Genomic DNA, 17,528 nt, shown 5'->3' on the forward strand with positions numbered 1-17,528 from the left:
TGATGAATAACTACAGTGAGAAAATTAGTTTTTCAACAATCAGTTTTATTTATGTTTATTTTGGCCAGAGATTACTTATTGTTCCAAATTGTACAGGGTTGGCCATTTATATGAATACACCTAAATAAAATGGGAATGGTTGGTGATATCAACTTCCTGTTTGTGGCACATTAGTATATGGGAGGGGGAAAACTTTTCAAGATGGTTGGTGACCATGGTGGCCATTTTGAAGTCGGCCATTTTGGATCCAACTTTATTTTTTTCCAATGGGAAGAGCGTCATGTGACACATCAAACTTATTGAGAATTTCACAAGAAAAACAATGGTGTGCTTGGTTTTAACGTAACTTTATTCTTTCATGAGTTATTTACAAGTTTATGACCACTTATAAAATGTGTTCAAAGTGCTGCCCATTGTGTTGGATTGTCAATGCAACCCTCTTCTCCAACTCTTCACACACTGATAGCAACACCGCAGAAGAAATGCTAGCACAGGCTTCCAGTATCCGTTGTTTCAGATGCTGCACATCTTGTATCTTCACAGCATAGACAATTGCCTTCAGATGACCCCAAAGATAAAAGTCTAAGGGGGGCAGATCGGGAGACCTTGGTGGCCATTCAACTAAACTTTGGAGCATTTCTTTTATATTGTTTAGGCCTTTATGTTCCCTACAGATCTGCTAAAGTCCTGAGACCCAAGTGATTTGCTCAAAATACTGGTTAAAAGTACAAAATGTAGAGGGGCAGAAGCGCTACCTTCCTACCTGAGCACGCACATAGGCAGAGAACAGACTCTTTGGGCACTCTTAAAAGTGTTTTATGGCAGATTTCTGTCTTAACACTTTGATAAATTGGAGCCGTAGACTTTTTATTGAGCTGTAGTCTACGCGCGTACTCAGGCAGGAGGTGAGTGTTTCTGCCTCCTAAACTGTGCAGTCTTTCCATCGATCAGTGGGGTCTAGGTCAATGAGGTCTGCAGGGAATTTAAGGACCTACAAAATAAAAGGATGCCTCTAAGTTTAGGGCCTCTGCACATATTGCAGATTTGTCCTTTTCTTTTCTGCGCTGATTTGTCCCAAAACCTAAAGGGTTTCCTAGTACCAGTAAAGTGAATGAGAATGCTGCAGTGTCACGCACACGTTGGTTATTTGTGACTTGCAGATTTGGTGCAGGATGTCAATTCTCTCAGCTTTTTTTTGCTGCAGATTTCATCCATACTAATGAGTGGGGAAAAATCTGCACCAAAAATTTATTAAAAACGGGCCTCTTTTATGCAGCGAATCTCTGCACCAAATACTTAATGTGTGCACATGCCCTTAGTCACACATTAAGAAGGCAATCGTGCCCGGTCGTGGTATGAGTAGCCAAGGGGAAATGGCTGCCGAACTGGCATTTGGCCAACAGCTATCGAAGGCTTGTTTCCCTCATCTGTGTCTGTACTGTGACCACGATGCATGGACCGGCTATGAGTCTTCTGACCAGTACCTGTCAGTCTCATGTATGCCCCTGGGGCGGTCTAGTTCAGATCTGGAGACAGTCTGTGCATCATGCACTAGGTTAGGGCCATAAAACACATATGCGTGAAACCAGCATGACTTGTATGACCAGGTATCGATCCGGTATAATACTTAAAACACTTTTAATTTACCTGTGTGCCTATGACATAGACCTGGTTGTAGTGACCTACTCAGAGCAGGGCTGATCTTAGTGTGTTCAAGATCCAGGATTCTATTACTGTGTACTGTATAAATGTTGGAATCTCATGAATTTCTAACGGTTCTTCCAGTCTCTAATAAAAGACATAGATGAGGCGGAGGAGCAGTACGCACACGCTCTGCGCAGTCACCTCCAGAACATTGACCAGTTACTGGAGCTGCAGCGGGAGCGCCTGGACCTGCTGCAGGAGGAGTACCAGCAGGAGCTGGAGGCCATCCGGAGAGAGTTCGATACTGAGAGGTGAGCGCATCCACTGCAGCGTTCCATGGGTGACAGGTACTGGGGAAGCATTGACGTCCTGAGAAAGCTCTCCATTACGGACCATTGCTATTGTAGGGCGATGTTGTGTCCATCTGCTTTATTAATTATATTTATTTTGTCTCATTACATTTACAATTATTTACAAAATGTAAAAGATCCAGTTTCTCCAGAGAACCTCTATTTTCTCCTGGGCGAGTGTCCCCCAGAGACCTGCAGGAATGAAGGGTGCACCATAATGACTAGCCCGGACTATGGGAAAGAGTCTTTTAGAAAGGAAGCTGATTAGATATCTACCTGGTGATGGTGGCTTTCCTCCCAGTAGTCCGTACGCTGTTATTTATAACTGGCAATGATGGATTTCGTTTACTCGCTTCATAGACCTAATCATCTCTGTCCCCATTGGGGCTCACAATTTAAATTCCCCATTATTATGTCTTTGGAGTATGGGGGAGATAGAGTATTGGAGGAAACCCACACAAACACGGGGAGAACATACAAACATGGCCACCGTGGGGCCCATTGACTTTCAGGCCGCGTTCGTATGATGGGTGTTTTGTGAGATGTTATATATAAAGCTGCTTTGTTTTTGAGGCTTTCTGGTAGTTAGCTTTGACAACACGTTATTGTTGTATTGGTGTATTTAGCCTCATTGTAGACTGCAGCATTGGAGGATCTTGGGCCCCAGGGCAAACTCTCTAAACCGAGTCTTCTCATATTGGCCAAAGGGAACTATTGGGCCCCTGTAGTCTCCAGGGCCCGGGTGCGACAGATGAATCTGCACACAATATATCGTAGTTACTCTTCTGCACTCCACAATAATTACTTTCAAGAATGCTGGTCATTTTTTATGGAAGCCCTGACAAAGCCTTCAGATGCCGGTGTGATCAGAGCCAGTTTTATTTTACGACTTCAACAGTTTGACTGCCTGAACAAACCTATAAATTATTAATAAAACCTAAATTGTCAAGCCCTTAACACTCCATGACGGATTTATGCATTATTTAGCGGGTTGTGTGGATCAGACTACAGCCGAATCTACCTCTAACATCTGCTAACCCCCATAAATGCTGCTGTCAATCACAGACAGTAACGTTTTGCCACTTAATCATGCCATGGTGTCTAGTCCAGACGCCCATTACTCCTCTCCTCTGCCACGTGATTGCTTAATTGAAGGGTGCTGTCCGGCTGCCATAGCAGCTTGAGGCTCCTGAAGACCCCAGGCACCACCATGTTGTTACTCCTGAAAAGCCCAGCCGAAGTCACTATATTGCAACATATAAAACAAGCAAATGATCACACCCTATGGGATCGAAAAGATAAAGCACAGGGTAAAAAAAGGGTTTTGTTTTTTTTTTTTAAATCACCCCCTATTCTCTCTCTAATTAAAATAAAGAAATACAAAAAATAAACATATTCAATATTGCAAAAGTACAGTCTATGACAATATACAATTGCCAAGCTCATGCGGTAGACTTAAGGAAAAAGTAAATCAAAAATCCAAAATTGCTGTTTTTTGGGGCGTTCCCCCTCCAACAAAAATGCAATAAAAGTGCTTAAAATTGTATGTACCCCAAAGTGGAATTATTAAAAGCTACAGCTCGGTGCATGAAGAACAAGCCCTCATACAGATCCATCGACAGAAAAGTAAAAAAAAAAAGTTTGGGGTCTTGAAAAATGGCAACCTTAACCCAAACCTTTTACAAGGCGTACAATTTTTTGAGCTTGTTGTGAGTTTTTGATGTTGCACATTTTCAGCTCCTGTTAGGTTCGTTCATGTTGTTTGATTTTTACTGCAAATGTCGTAAGAACAAACAATTGCGGCAGAATTGCGGAGGTTTTTTTTTTTCACTATTTCACAGTACTTGTTTTTTTTCCCCATTCTTCAGCACATTATATGATAAAGTGAACGGTGTCATTCAAAACTGCGATGTGTCTGGCGAAAAAAAACAATGTCGACCGAAAAATACAAAAGTTATGGCTATTGGGAGAAGGGGAGGAAAAAAATGAAATCACAAAAATGAAATTTGGGCGCATCTTTGAGGGTTTAAAAGAGTTGTGCCCCTCCCTATTTTCTCTTGCTTCCCCTATCATTGATTGACACGACCATTTCTGCCAATCTGTGCCATGGTGGAGTTGTTGGGGATCCATAAGTGAGCTGGGTGCTACACTTGACATCCTCTATATACTGCTGACATATTAGAGTTATATAGAACTATTATTATTGTGCTCAGTTCCTTTATAATGTGATGATGTAGCTTCCTACAGTTTAGGGATTATAAGAAAAGATGAGCTGAAAATTGTCCTGCAATATCGATTCATTCAGGAAGTCCAGCTTAATAATGCATTGCACGTGCACTTCCTGCTGTTTGACCATTACAGTCATTTCTGATCTTCAAACTTTAACATTTTCCTAAACCATTAATATACTTAGACATCGTTGATTGATTTTTATGTATGTATATATAATATATATATATTTTCTGGGTAAGTGCTGACACCTAGTGGTGAGGTAGTTGTTTTGCTGCTGCTTTTCATAGATGAATAGATGAGGACACTTATTAGGATTTTCCAGGTTCAAAGGGATGAAAAGTGTTTATGTACACCTGCCAGATGTGATAAATCTAAGATGGATTTGTTCTTGATATTGTGATTTATTGCAAAAGGTGAAACTCAAGTGTTTGATGTCATTTTATTACAATGGCTATTTCATGAATTCAGTCCTATAATTTAAGCATCTATTATCCTAATAAAATTTCACATTGGGTCAAAAGATGGAGTAGATTAATCATACGGTTTAGAGCAAAATTGGGTCTTGCTTTGGGGTTATTATAGGCATTACAGATAACTTCTGCGGTTCTTAAAGTGGGGTTTGCATTGTTACATTTGAAGATAAATAAAATAAAGGAATATTAAGACTTAAAGAGGTTGTCCACTATTTTTACACTGATGACGTATCCTTAGGATAGGTCATCAATGTCTGATCGCCTGGGGTCTGACACCCGGTACCGCAGCCGATCAGCTGTTAACGGTGTCAGCGGCCGCTGGCAGGAAGTCCTCACTTGTGGAGCTACTCCATCTGCTTGTAGTGGCCACGGCGGGGTACTGTACATCTGCCTACTGTTGATTTGAATAGGAGGCGGATGTCCAATACCTAGCCCCGGCCACTACCGGAAGACGGAGAAGCTCGGCAAGTGAGTACTTCCTGCCTGCGGCCGCCGCTGCCGGCACCATTGACAGCTAATCGACGGGCGTGCTGGTTGTTGGACCCCGGCCGATTAGACATTGACCTATGGATAGGTCATCAGTGTAAAAATAGATTTTGCTGTTAAATAAAAATGGCAAAGTGGCTGATAAGTCGTAGTTGTATGGGACTTACGTTGAATTCTGTTATAAGTGTGTTGAATGCGACCTGCGACATAAAATCCAACACATTGGGAAATAGTTGCCGGAAGTTGTAGTGTGACACCATAACAAATCATTAGATGCGGTGTCGCAGTGCGCTGCTGAGATTTGGGTTCCTCAATGAACTCGCAGTAAGACCACGGTCACATTAACGTTTCATAGTCTTACACAATTCTGTGTGTGGCACTACATTGTTTCACCCTCTACAGCTGCCTTGGACGCTGTCGGTGTGTCTGTGGATGATCTCCATAGCCAAGTGGCGTTGTTTGGTATGGCGACTTGCGTCCTGCCTTTGTGAGGGCTGTCAACCACTTTTTCTACATTTATACTGTGACAGAGTCTCACACGTTTCCAAATATTTTGGATTTTCTGCCTCTGATCGCCAGTCGCTCACGACACATTTGCCATAGACTTCACTGCAAGTTTCACGAAACTTATCTGCAGCTCGGCTGTTCTGTTCTACAACAAAATCACATCTCTAAAATAGTTGCGCTACAGCAAGTGGCGGACAAGTTGCACAGATGTTTTTGTCGCGCGACATTTCTGAGAATTGCTGTCTCACGACACGTGGCCAGATGTCCCCAGCCTGGTGCTGAAATGTCATCATGTCTGTAATTCTCTTAAACAGAAAGATGATCATTGAGCAGAATGAGAAGGAGATGTCCAACCTGGAGAACGTGATGCTGGCCATGGAACAGAATACTCTAGAAAGTGAGAATGAAGCTAAACAAGAATTTCAGAGTATGAGGGATGACATAAAAAACAAGGTAATTGCAAGGGTCCAATGTATTAACTGGACTATGTGGGTTACTGGCATGTCATAATCACTAGTTCAAGGATATATACCGGTAAGTTGATAACTGAGGTCTTGGGCAGGGTAAGCACACGTTATTTGTGCCATGGCACAAAAGATTCTGTTATTTGTACAAAATATGAAACCAATTGTCATGCTTGGTAATGAGGTGTTGGCACATCCCTAGGCTACTCCATAACAACCTCTCGGACCCCACCGATCCTAAGAGCAAAGAGTACGTAGCACTGGCGTATCGCCGCATACCCTTCACTGTTTTGTCCTGGGGAAATAGGGCCAGTTGCCATTTCCTGAACATCCAGGGGTCCAGGAACCCACACAAGGTATGAAGATTTAGAAGGGAATGTGGGACTACACCAGCTCCCCTTCTACATTAGATTCGGAGATGGTCCCAACCAGTGGCATAAGCAGGGGTTGCAATCGCACCTCAGCCTACAAGGTTCCTTTGCCCATATTAAAAGACTATTGTAATTCAAGATACTTGGGGGTCCTGTGGGAAATATTGCATTTGGGCCCAAAAACTTCAAAATGTGTTACTGGTCCCTAAGGTCAAATCTTTCTGGCTCTTCCTATTAATATGCCATCACTTTATCATCAAATCCAATCGGTTTGTATTTCCTATAGAAAACCAATACTGGAGTATTTCTGTATGATCTAAGGTTTCAGTTGTGATCGCTTCTGCCTCCCCCCCCCCCCAAATCCTTCAGCAAATACACCATAAAACTAAAACTCTTGTCCATTCTGTATTTGACAGAATTTAGAGGAGAAACATTCGCTTCGTGTGATTCTGGAGGGAACCGTGGAGGACCTGTGGAAACAGTTCCAGCAAGCCTTGAAGAACTACACAAATGCCACCGAGGACCGCAAAATTGCATTTGAAACCTTAAAAGCAAAAGATGAAAAGAGCTCGGAAGAAATTGCTTATCAGATGAAAAAGCTTCAGAAGATTCAGGTAGCTAATGAAATCATTAGGTGTTTGTAATAATACAGATTATTTAGCTTTGTAATTAGAATGGAACAACAATGTATGGAGAGGAGTTTTGGAAACAAAATTACAATAAAACATCATTAGTAAGTTAAAGGGTTAAAGTAAAAATAAAATAAAATATCTGATGTCAGAACGAATGGACTCTATAAATCACGTATTTTTAACAATTTTTTTTCATATCACAATCTGTATTAGACATAAAAATTAGAAATATTGTAATTTTCACACTGGCCAATGGGACGTTAATAGCAATAGGGCTCATAGCCATCGGCGTTAATAAAATTGGTCCAATGTTTTTCTGAAAAGTCGGACATGTATCATGCGAGTACAATGTGATTTTTCTCACCCAATCCATATGACATCCATATGACATGCATATGCAATCCTTATGCAATGCGATTTAAACATTAACTTTTAAATAGAGTAATTCTCTATGTCATTTAGCCATAGTTTTCAAAGGAAATATTCTTCAATTCATAAGTAGAAATATGTGAGTGAGATATATAATCATTGCTTTGCGTGTGTAGCTTACTGAACATGTATTTAATTCATGAATAAATAAAATAAAAAAATGGCGTGGGGTCCCCCGACATCTTAATAACCAGCTGAGGGAAAGAGGACAGCTGGGGACAGATGTTTACAACCTGGGAAGGGGGTAATAAAGGTGGAGCTTCCCAGGCTATTAATATCAGCTTACAGCTGTATACTTAGCCTTTACTGGTTATTAAAATGGGCGACCCCCCCAAAAAAAGTGATGGCGGGTCCCCTGTAATAAATAAGCACAAAGGCTTGGCAGACAGCTGTGAGCTACTACTGATAGGGTAGGAAGGGGCATGGATATTGGCCCCCTCCCAGACTAAAATCATCATCTCTCAGCTGCCCATGAATTGGCACATCCATAAGATGCGCCAATTTGGCGTTTAGCCTCTTCTCTTCCCACTTGCCCTGGTGCGATGACAAGTGGGGTAATAGTATTGGGGTTGATGTCAGCTTTGTATTGACAGCTGACATCAAGCCCAGGGGTTAGTAATGTAGAGGCGTCTATAAAACGCCCCCATTACTATCCCCATAGTAAAATTGTAAACAAAACACAACCTGAATAAAGTCCTTTATTTGAAATAAATACTCCATTTTACCCATTTAATTTAAAAAATGTAGAATAAAAAAGCAAACTTATACTCGCCTGTTATGACCTGGTGGGTACGGAGCGGTACTGAGATGACCTGGTGGGCAAAACCAATCATGGACTCACTACGGAGCAGCACTGAAATGACCTGGTGGGTAAAACAAAAATAGGACTAGCTCTGAGGAGGTGGTAACTTTACTGACCGCAATCCCTACTCCTAACAGCAACACTAGAAATAGCCGTGGAGCGTACCTAACTCTGCCTAGACGCCTCTGCACAGCCTAAGAACTAGCTACCCCTAAAGATGGAAACGGAAAGCTATCTCGCCTCAGAGAAACCCCCAAAGGAAGATAGCCCCCCACAAATATTGACGGTGAGTGGAGAGGGAAATGACAAACTCAGAAATGAAACTAGATTTTTTAGCAAAGGAGGCCAATACTATCTAAATAGACAGAGATAGGATAGGTTGCTGTGCGGTCAGTATAAAAACTAAAAGTCCACGCAGAGTTTACAAAAATAAACACCACACCGACTCACGGTGTGGAGGGGCAAATCTGCGACCCCAGAGCTTCCAACTAGCCGGAATATTTCATAATGACAAGCTGGACAAAAGAGACATAAATTTAACTGAACAGAAGGTCATAAGCAGGGAAACACCCAAAAAGTAGCAGACTTATCTTAAGCTGAAAATGGACTGGCCAACAGAGAACTTCCAGGAAAGGACTGAATCCACAGGAAATACATTGACAGCTGGCATCCACTAAAGCCAAAAGCCCAGTTAAATAACAAGGCCAGGAAACCGATTAGTGAACGCAGCTGCTAAGTTCCACTTGAAACCACCAGAGGGAGCCCAAGAGCAGAACTCCCAAAAATACCACTCGCAACCACAGGATGGAGCCCAAGAACGGAATTCACAACAGTACCCCCCCTTTGAGGAGGGGTCACCGAACCCTCACCAGAGCTCCCAGGCTGATCGGGACGAGCCAAATGAAAAGCACGTACCAAATCGGCAGCATGGACATCGGAGGCAAAAACCCAAGAGTTATCCTCCTGGCCATAACCCTTCCACTTGACCAAATACTGAAGTTTCCGTCTTGAAAGACGAGAATCCAAAATCTTCTCCACCACATATTCCAGCTCCCCCTCAACCAACACCGGAGCAGGAGGGTCAACGGAGGGAACCATGGGCACCACATATCTCCGCAACAAAGATCTATGGAACACATTATGAATGGAAAACGAAGCTGGAAGGGCCAAACGAAAAGACACCGGATTGATAATTTCCGAAATCCTATAAGGACCAATAAAATGAGGTTTGAACTTAGGGGAAGAGACCTTCATAGGAACATGATGAGAAAACAACCAGACCAAATCCCCAACCCGAAGCCGGGGACCAACGCACCGACGGCGGTTAGCAAAACGTTGAGCCTTTTCCTGAGACAATGTTAAATTGTCCACCACATGAGTCCAAATCCGCTGCAACCTGTCCACCACAGAATCCACCCCAGGACAGTCCAAAGACTCAACCTGCCCTGAAGAAAAACGAGGATGAAAACCGAAATTGCAAAAAAAAGGCGAAACCAAAGTAGCCGAACTAGCCCGATTATTAAGGGCAAACTCGGCCAACGGCAAGAAGGTAACCCAATCATCCTGATCAGCAGACACAAAGCATCTCAAGTAGGTTTCCAAGGTCTGATTGGTTCGCTCCGTCTGTCCATTTGTCTGAGGGTGAAATGCCGAAGAAAAAGACAAATTAATGCCCATTCTACCACAAAAGGACCGCCAAAACCTAGAAACAAACTGGGTACCTCTGTCAGACACAATATTCTCCGGAATACCATGCAAACGAACCACATGCTGGAAAAACAAAGGAACCAAATCAGAGGAGGAAGGCAACTTAGGCAAAGGTACCAAATGGACCATTTTAGAAAACCGGTCACAAACCACCCAGATGACAGACATCTTCTGAGACACAGGAAGCTCGGAAATAAAATCCATGGAAATATGCGTCCAGGGCCTCTCAGGGATAGGCAAGGGCAAAAGCAACCCACTAGCACGAGAACAGCAGGGCTTAGCCCGAGCACAAATTCCACAGGACTGCACGAAGGAACGCACATCCCGTGACAAAGAAGGCCACCAAAAGGACCTGGCAACCAAAACTCTGGTTCCAAAGATCCCAGGATGACCAGCCAACACCGAACAATGGATCTCAGAAATCACCTTATTAGTCCATCTATCAGGAACAAACAATTTCCCCACAGGACAGTGGTTGGGTCTATCAGCCTGAAACTCCTGAAGCACCCGCCGCAAATCAGGGGAGATAGCAGAAAGAATCACCCCCTCTTTGAGAATACCAGCCGGCTCACGGACTCCAGGAGAATCAGGCAAAAAACTCCTAGACAAGGCATCAGCTTTCACATTCTTAGATCCCGGAAGATACGAGACCACAAAATCAAAACGGGAGAAAAACAAAGAGCACCGAGCCTGTCTAGGATTCAAGCGCTTGGCCGACTCAAGGTAAATCAGATTCTTATGGTCGGTCAAGACCACAACACGATGCTTGGCTCCCTCAAGCCAATGTCGCCACTCCTCGAATGCCCACTTCATAGCCAACAACTCCCGATTGCCGACATCATAATTACGCTCAGCAGGCGAAAACTTTCTGGAGAAGAAAGCACACGGCTTCAACACAGAGCCATCAGAGCTTCTCTGAGACAGAACAGCTCCTGCCCCAATCTCAGAAGCGTCAACCTCAACCTAAAAAGGGAGAGAAACATCTGGCTGACGCAACACAGGGGCAGAAGTAAAACGACGCTTAAGCTCCTGAAAGGCCTCCACAGCCGCAGAGGACCAATTCACCACATCTGCACCTTTCTTGGTCAAATCGGTCAGAGGTTTAACCACAGTAGAAAAATTAGCAATGAAGCGGCGATAAAAATTTGCAAAGCCCAAAAATTTCTGAAGGCTCTTCACAGATGTGGGCTGAGTCCAATCATAAATAGCCTGGACCTTAACAGGGTCCATTTCAATAGCCGAGGGAGAAAAAATGAACCCCAGAAAAGAAACCTTCTGAACTCCAAAAAGGCACTTAGACCCCTTCACAAACAGTGTATTAGCACGAAGAATCTGAAATACCATCCTGACCTGCTTCACATGAGTCTCCCAATCATCGGAAAAAAACAAAATATCATCCAAATATACATTCATAAATTTATCCAAATACTCCCGGAAAATATCATGCATAAAGGACTGAAACACAGATGGAGCATTAGAGAGCCCGAAAGGCATCACAAGATATTCAAAATTGCCTTCGGGCGTATTAATTGCTGTTTTCCATTCATCACCCTGTTTGATGTGAACCAGATTAAATGCCCCTCGAAGGTCAATCTTGGTAAACCAGCTAGCCCCTTTGATCCGAGCAAACAAATCAGAAAGCAAAGGCAAAGGGTACTGGAATTTGACCGTGATCTTATTGAGAAGGCGATAACCTATACAGGGCCTCAAGGAACCATCCTTCTTGGCAACAAAAAAGAACCCCGCTCCCAACGGTGACGAAGACGGGCGAATATGCCCCTTCTCCAAGGACTCTTTTACATAAGTCCGCATAGCGGTATGATCTGGCACAGACAGATTGAAAAGTCAACCCTTAGGGAACTTACAGCCAGGAATCAAATTAATAGCGCAATCACAGTCCCTATGAGGAGGCAGAGGACTGGATTTAGGCTCCTCAAATACATCCTGGAAATCTGACAAAAACTCAGGAACCTCAGAAGAAGGGGACGAGGAAATTGACATCAGAGGAATGTCACTATGTATCCCCTGACAACCCCAACTAGTCATGGACATGGATTTCCAATCCAGCACTGGATTATGTACCTGTAACCATGGAAACCCCAGCACAACCACATCATGCAAATTATGCAACACCAAAAAGCGAATATTTTCCTGATGTGCTGGAGCCATGTTCATGGCTAACTGTGTCCAGTACTGAGGTTTATTCTTGGCCAATGGCGTAGCATCAATCCCCCTCAAGGGAATAGGACTCTGCAACGGCTCCAAGGAAAAACCACAGCGCTTGGCAAATTCCAGGTCCATTAAGTTCAGGGCAGCGCCAGAATCCACAAATGCCATTACAGAAAAGGACGACAATGAGCAAATCAGGGTAACAGACAAGAGAAATTTAGGCTGTAAAGTACTGATGGTAACCGACCTAGCAACCCTCTTAGTTCGCTTCGGGCAGTCAGAGATAGCATGAGTAGCGTCACCACAGTAAAAACACAGCCCATTCTGACGTCTGAACTCCTGCCGTTCAGCTCTCGTCAAAACTCTATCGCATTGCATAGGCTCAGAACTCTGCCCAGAGGACACCGCCATATGGTGCACCTCCTTACGTTCACGTAAGCGCCGATCAATCTGAATGGCCAGAGACATTGATTCGTTCAAACCAGCAGGCGTGGGAAACCCCACCATAACATCTTTAAGAGCTTCAGAAAGACCCTTTCTGAAAATAGCCACCAGGGCATCCTCATTCCATTTTGTAAGCACAGACCACTTTCTAAATTTCTGACAATATATCTCTACTGCTTCCTGACCCTGACACAGAGCCAGCAAAATTTTTTCTGCCTGATCCACAGAATTGGGTTCGTCATAAAGCAGTCCAAGTGCTTGAAAAAACGAATCTATATTGAGCAATGCAGGATTCCCTGGCTCAAGGGAGAATGCCCAGTCCTGCGGGTCGCCACGCAACAGAGAAATAACAATCTTCACCTGCTGAATGGGGTCACCAGAGGAACGGGGTCTCAGAGCAAAAAATAATCTGCAATTATTTTTAAAATTCAAAAACCTAGATCTATCCCCAGAAAACAAATCAGGAATAGGAATTCTAGGCTCAGAAGCAGGAGTTTGAACAACATAGTCTTGGATACTCTGTACCCTTGCAGCGAGATGATCAACACGTGCAGACAGACCCTGAACCTCCATATCAGCACCAAGCTCCTGCACCATCCAAAAATCAAGGGGAAAAAAAAGGACAAAACAAGCAACACAAAAAAAAAAAAAAATGACTCAGAACTTTCTCTTCCCTCTTTTGAGATGCATTTAACACATTGTGGGCCAGCTGTACTGTTATGACCTGGTGGGTACGGAGCGGTACTGAGATGACCTGGTGGGCAAAACCAATCATGGACTCACTACGGAGCAGCACTGAAATGACCTGGTGGGTAAAACAAAAATAGGACTAGCTCTGAGGAGGTGGTAACTTTACTGACCGCAATCCCTACTCCTAACAGCAACACTAGAAATAGCCGTGGAGCGTACCTAACTCTGCCTAGACGCCTCTGCACAGCCTAAGAACTAGCTACCCCTAAAGATGGAAACGGAAAGCTATCTCGCCTCAGAGAAACCCCCAAAGGAAGATAGCCCCCCACAAATATTGACGGTGAGTGGAGAGGGAAATGACAAACTCAGAAATGAAACTAGATTTTTTAGCAAAGGAGGCCAATACTATCTAAATAGACAGAGATAGGATAGGTTGCTGTGCGGTCAGTATAAAAACTAAAAGTCCACGCAGAGTTTACAAAAATAACCACCACACCGACTCACGGTGTGGAGGGGCAAATCTGCGACCCCAGAGCTTCCAACTAGCCGGAATATTTCATAATGACAAGCTGGACAAAAGAGACATAAATTTAACTGAACAGAAGGTCATAAGCAGGGAAACACCCAAAAAGTAGCAGACTTATCTTAAGCTGAAAATGGACTGGCCAACAGAGAACTTCCAGGAAAGGACTGAATCCACAGGAAATACATTGACAGCTGGCATCCACTAAAGCCAAAAGCCCAGTTAAATAACAAGGCCAGGAAACCGATTAGTAAACGCAGCTGCTAAGTTCCACTTGAAACCACCAGAGGGAGCCCAAGAGCAGAACTCCCAAAAATACCATTCGCAACCACAGGATGGAGCCCAAGAACGGAATTCACAACACTCGCCTGTCTGACGAGAAGATAATCCACTTATGCCCATGTCCCCTGTAAAAGACAAAAGAAATAAACCACCATATTCCTCACCTGTCCAACGGGAAGATAATCCATTTGTCCCTTGACAAGTTTAGCTCTGCTACATCTAGATGCCATCCTGAATGTTGTCATGAAGCAAGCTTTCATCCTGGCATCCAGCTTAAACACAGAGCTGCGCGTCATAGCGGAGCATCATTGTCTCACAGTGAAGTGAATAAGGTGAGCAGAGTTCACAGCTGATGAACTCCGTTCACCTCACTGACGTCACCGCTAGGGCATGAGAAAGTTCTCACAGCTGAGGGGGATTGGTGGATCCTGTGTTACCGGATATGTCTAGAGATGTTACCTGTTACTTTAATCCTGACTCTCACGATAATGATCCTGTGGAAAACTTCCTAAATGAACAAAGTATTAGTAAAAAATTGCCCCATGGCCAGTGAGAATATTGCAAAATTACAAATTGTGTTTGTTTTTTTTAAATACAGATCGTGATCTAACAAAACAAACAAAGGAACATTGCCAAGATTTTTTTTAAATATATGAAACACAAAAACCTGATTTAAACAATAGATCATTTTCTTGTGACACACACCCTTTAAGAGGTTATACAAGATTGGAAAATTGTATGATTTCCATTTCTACAAACATGTGTAAAAATAATACTCCTTTACTGCTTTACACTCATGGACCCTGGAACGTTTTCTTTCGATGTATGTGTTAACTGCAAACTCCTGATGTATGTAGCGATATACTTATATATGTTATCTACAGGCTTCCATGATAGAAATGTAGAGTAATGAGATGGTAGAGGAGGAGGGGTACGCTCCTGGAGATACAAGATGATACAACCCCCTGTAACATTTGCACTGCACTACTGCTCAAAAAACTCAAAAAAGTGGTACCGGTGTCATCTGTGTTTTGGTACCGATGCCAACACTGTTTTTCATGGATGGATAAATAAGCAAATTACAAAGCTTCTCCTATTCTTTGCAATGTTAAACATGTTTTTCACGGAGCCATAGACTTGTATGGGCCCTTTTCATCTGTGCTGCCAGTAAAAAAACCAGACTTGTCTCTGAATTTTGCAAAGAAACACAGTCCGTGAAAAAACACAGACATGTGAGTAGCACCCTAGATTATAAAAGGTACATGATGTATTTGTGAAAACCAGACATCTGAATGAGGCTTAAAGTGGGTCATCGAGTACTGGGGCACATAGTACATAAAAGTCACTAACTCTCTGATGACTCAATAACTGCAGAGTCCGCCTCTGGTATTAACATCAGCACGAAAACTGTGGCCCAGATGCTTCATGACATGGGTTTCTACACCTGAGCAGTTGCATGCAAGCCTTACATCACCAAGCACAATGACAAGTGTTGGATGGAGTGGTGGAAAGCCGCAACTGGACTCTGGAACATTGGAAACATGTTCTGTCTAGCAGTCTGGTGGACGAGTCTTTGTTTGGTGAATGCCAGGAGAACATTATCTGCCTGGCTGCGTTATGCCAACTGTAAAGCTCGGGGGAGAAGGGATAATGCTTTGGGGGCATTTATCATTGAGTGGCATAGTCCCCTTAATTTCAGTAAAAGGAAATCTTAAGGCAATTCTCAATTTGGGATTGAAAAGTGACTATACATTTGTTATTGCCTCTTTATGGAGAAAAGTAAAATAAAAAACAGCAATTCTGCTGTTGTATTTGATGATTTCAATTTCCCGCCAATCACATGCTTCACAAATAAGGTGTTCCCTTTATTCTGGGGGGTCAGGACGATTTTGGTGATACCAGAAATATTTAGTTTTATTTATGTTTTCCTAATTCTGTACAGTGACAACACTCAAAGAATCATCACTTCAAGGCAAGCTGCAGTGTGCCCACCATTAAGATTCATCTTTGCTTACTGGTTTCAGCAGTCATCAGGCGAGTGCAAATACGCATTTTGCACACTTGTGGTCACGTGCTGACTTGAGTCTTTGCCGCTGTTTGCCAAAAAATGTTCTCCAGATTGGACAACCCCTTTCAGTTTAAAAAACGTCAGCCTTATACTGCAGCTTGATAAGATAATGACGATGCCAATACATAGGATGAAAAAATACCCTGGTCCATCAAGTTCAACCTTTCCCCACCAATTATACATTTTTTTCACTAAATTATCTATAACCCACAATGTTATGTGTACTGAGGAAATCAACCAGACCTTTTATAAAAGCTGTTATAGTGTCGGCCATTACTACCTCCTGTGGTCGGGCATTTCACAGTCTGACTGCTCTAACTGTAAAGAACACTTTCCTAGTTAGCTGCCGGAATCGTCTTTCTTCCACCCGTAATTAATGTAATTTTTTTCTTTTTTTACACTTTAATCACTTTAAAAATATATACCGTATATACTCGAGTATAAGCCGAGATTTTCAGCCCAAATTTTTGGGCTAAAAGTGCCCCTCTCGGCTTATACTCGAGTCACGGTCGGCGGGTGAGGGGGAGAGGGCGCTGAGGCATACTTACCTGCTTCCGGGGCTCCTGGCGCTCCCCCTGCCCGTCCCATGGTCTCCGGTGCCGCAGCTCTTCCTCTGTCAGCGGGAGTGGATCCCATAGGGGCGGAGCCGCCTATTCATTTCTCTAATCAGCGGTAACGGTGACCGCTGACAGAGGAAGAGGCTGCGGCACCGAAGACCAGCTGTCCGGGGGAAGGAGCGGGACGCCGGGAACAGGTAAGTATTACATATTCACCTGTCCGCGTTCCACACGCCGGGCGCCGCTCTGTCTTCCCGGCGTCTCTCCGCACTGACTGTGCAGGTCAGAGGGCGTGATGACGCATATAGTGTGCGCACCGCCCTCTGCCTGATCAGTCAGTGCAGAGAGACGACGGGACGGGACGCCGAGGAGCTGCAAGCAAGAGAGGTGAGTATGTGTTTTATTATTTTTATTGCAGCAGCAGCACAGCTTTCTATGGTACATATATGGGGCAATAAGGAACGGTGCAGAGCACTATATGGCACAGCTATGGGGCAGTAATGAACGGTGCAGAGCACTATATGGCACAGCTATGGGGCAATTCTGAACGGTGCAGAGCACTATATGGCACAGCTATGGGGCAATAATGAACGGTGCAGAGCACTATATGGCACAGCTATGGGGCAATAATGAACGGTGCAGAGCACTATATGGCACAGCTATGGGGCAATAATGAACGGTGCAGAGCACTATATGGC

At 43.6% G+C, this 17,528-nt stretch overlaps 1 protein-coding gene across 2 annotated transcripts in view; it reads left to right on the plus strand.

The window, feature by feature from the left end:
- The window catches only part of DRC2 (dynein regulatory complex subunit 2), a 79,962-nt gene that overhangs the window by 30,772 nt on the left and 31,662 nt on the right, over positions 1 to 17,528 (plus strand). For both annotated transcript variants that reach the window (XM_077297470.1, XM_077297469.1), the window contains exons 4-6: positions 1,786 to 1,955; positions 6,007 to 6,145; positions 6,944 to 7,141. In XM_077297470.1, coding sequence (XP_077153585.1) covers positions 1,786 to 1,955; positions 6,007 to 6,145; positions 6,944 to 7,141 — 507 coding nt within the window. The remainder of the gene's footprint in view (positions 1 to 1,785; positions 1,956 to 6,006; positions 6,146 to 6,943; positions 7,142 to 17,528) is intronic.

The sequence above is a fragment of the Ranitomeya variabilis genome, chromosome 3 (genome assembly GCF_051348905.1).
Source record: "Ranitomeya variabilis isolate aRanVar5 chromosome 3, aRanVar5.hap1, whole genome shotgun sequence".
Lineage (NCBI taxonomy): Eukaryota > Metazoa > Chordata > Amphibia > Anura > Dendrobatidae > Ranitomeya > Ranitomeya variabilis.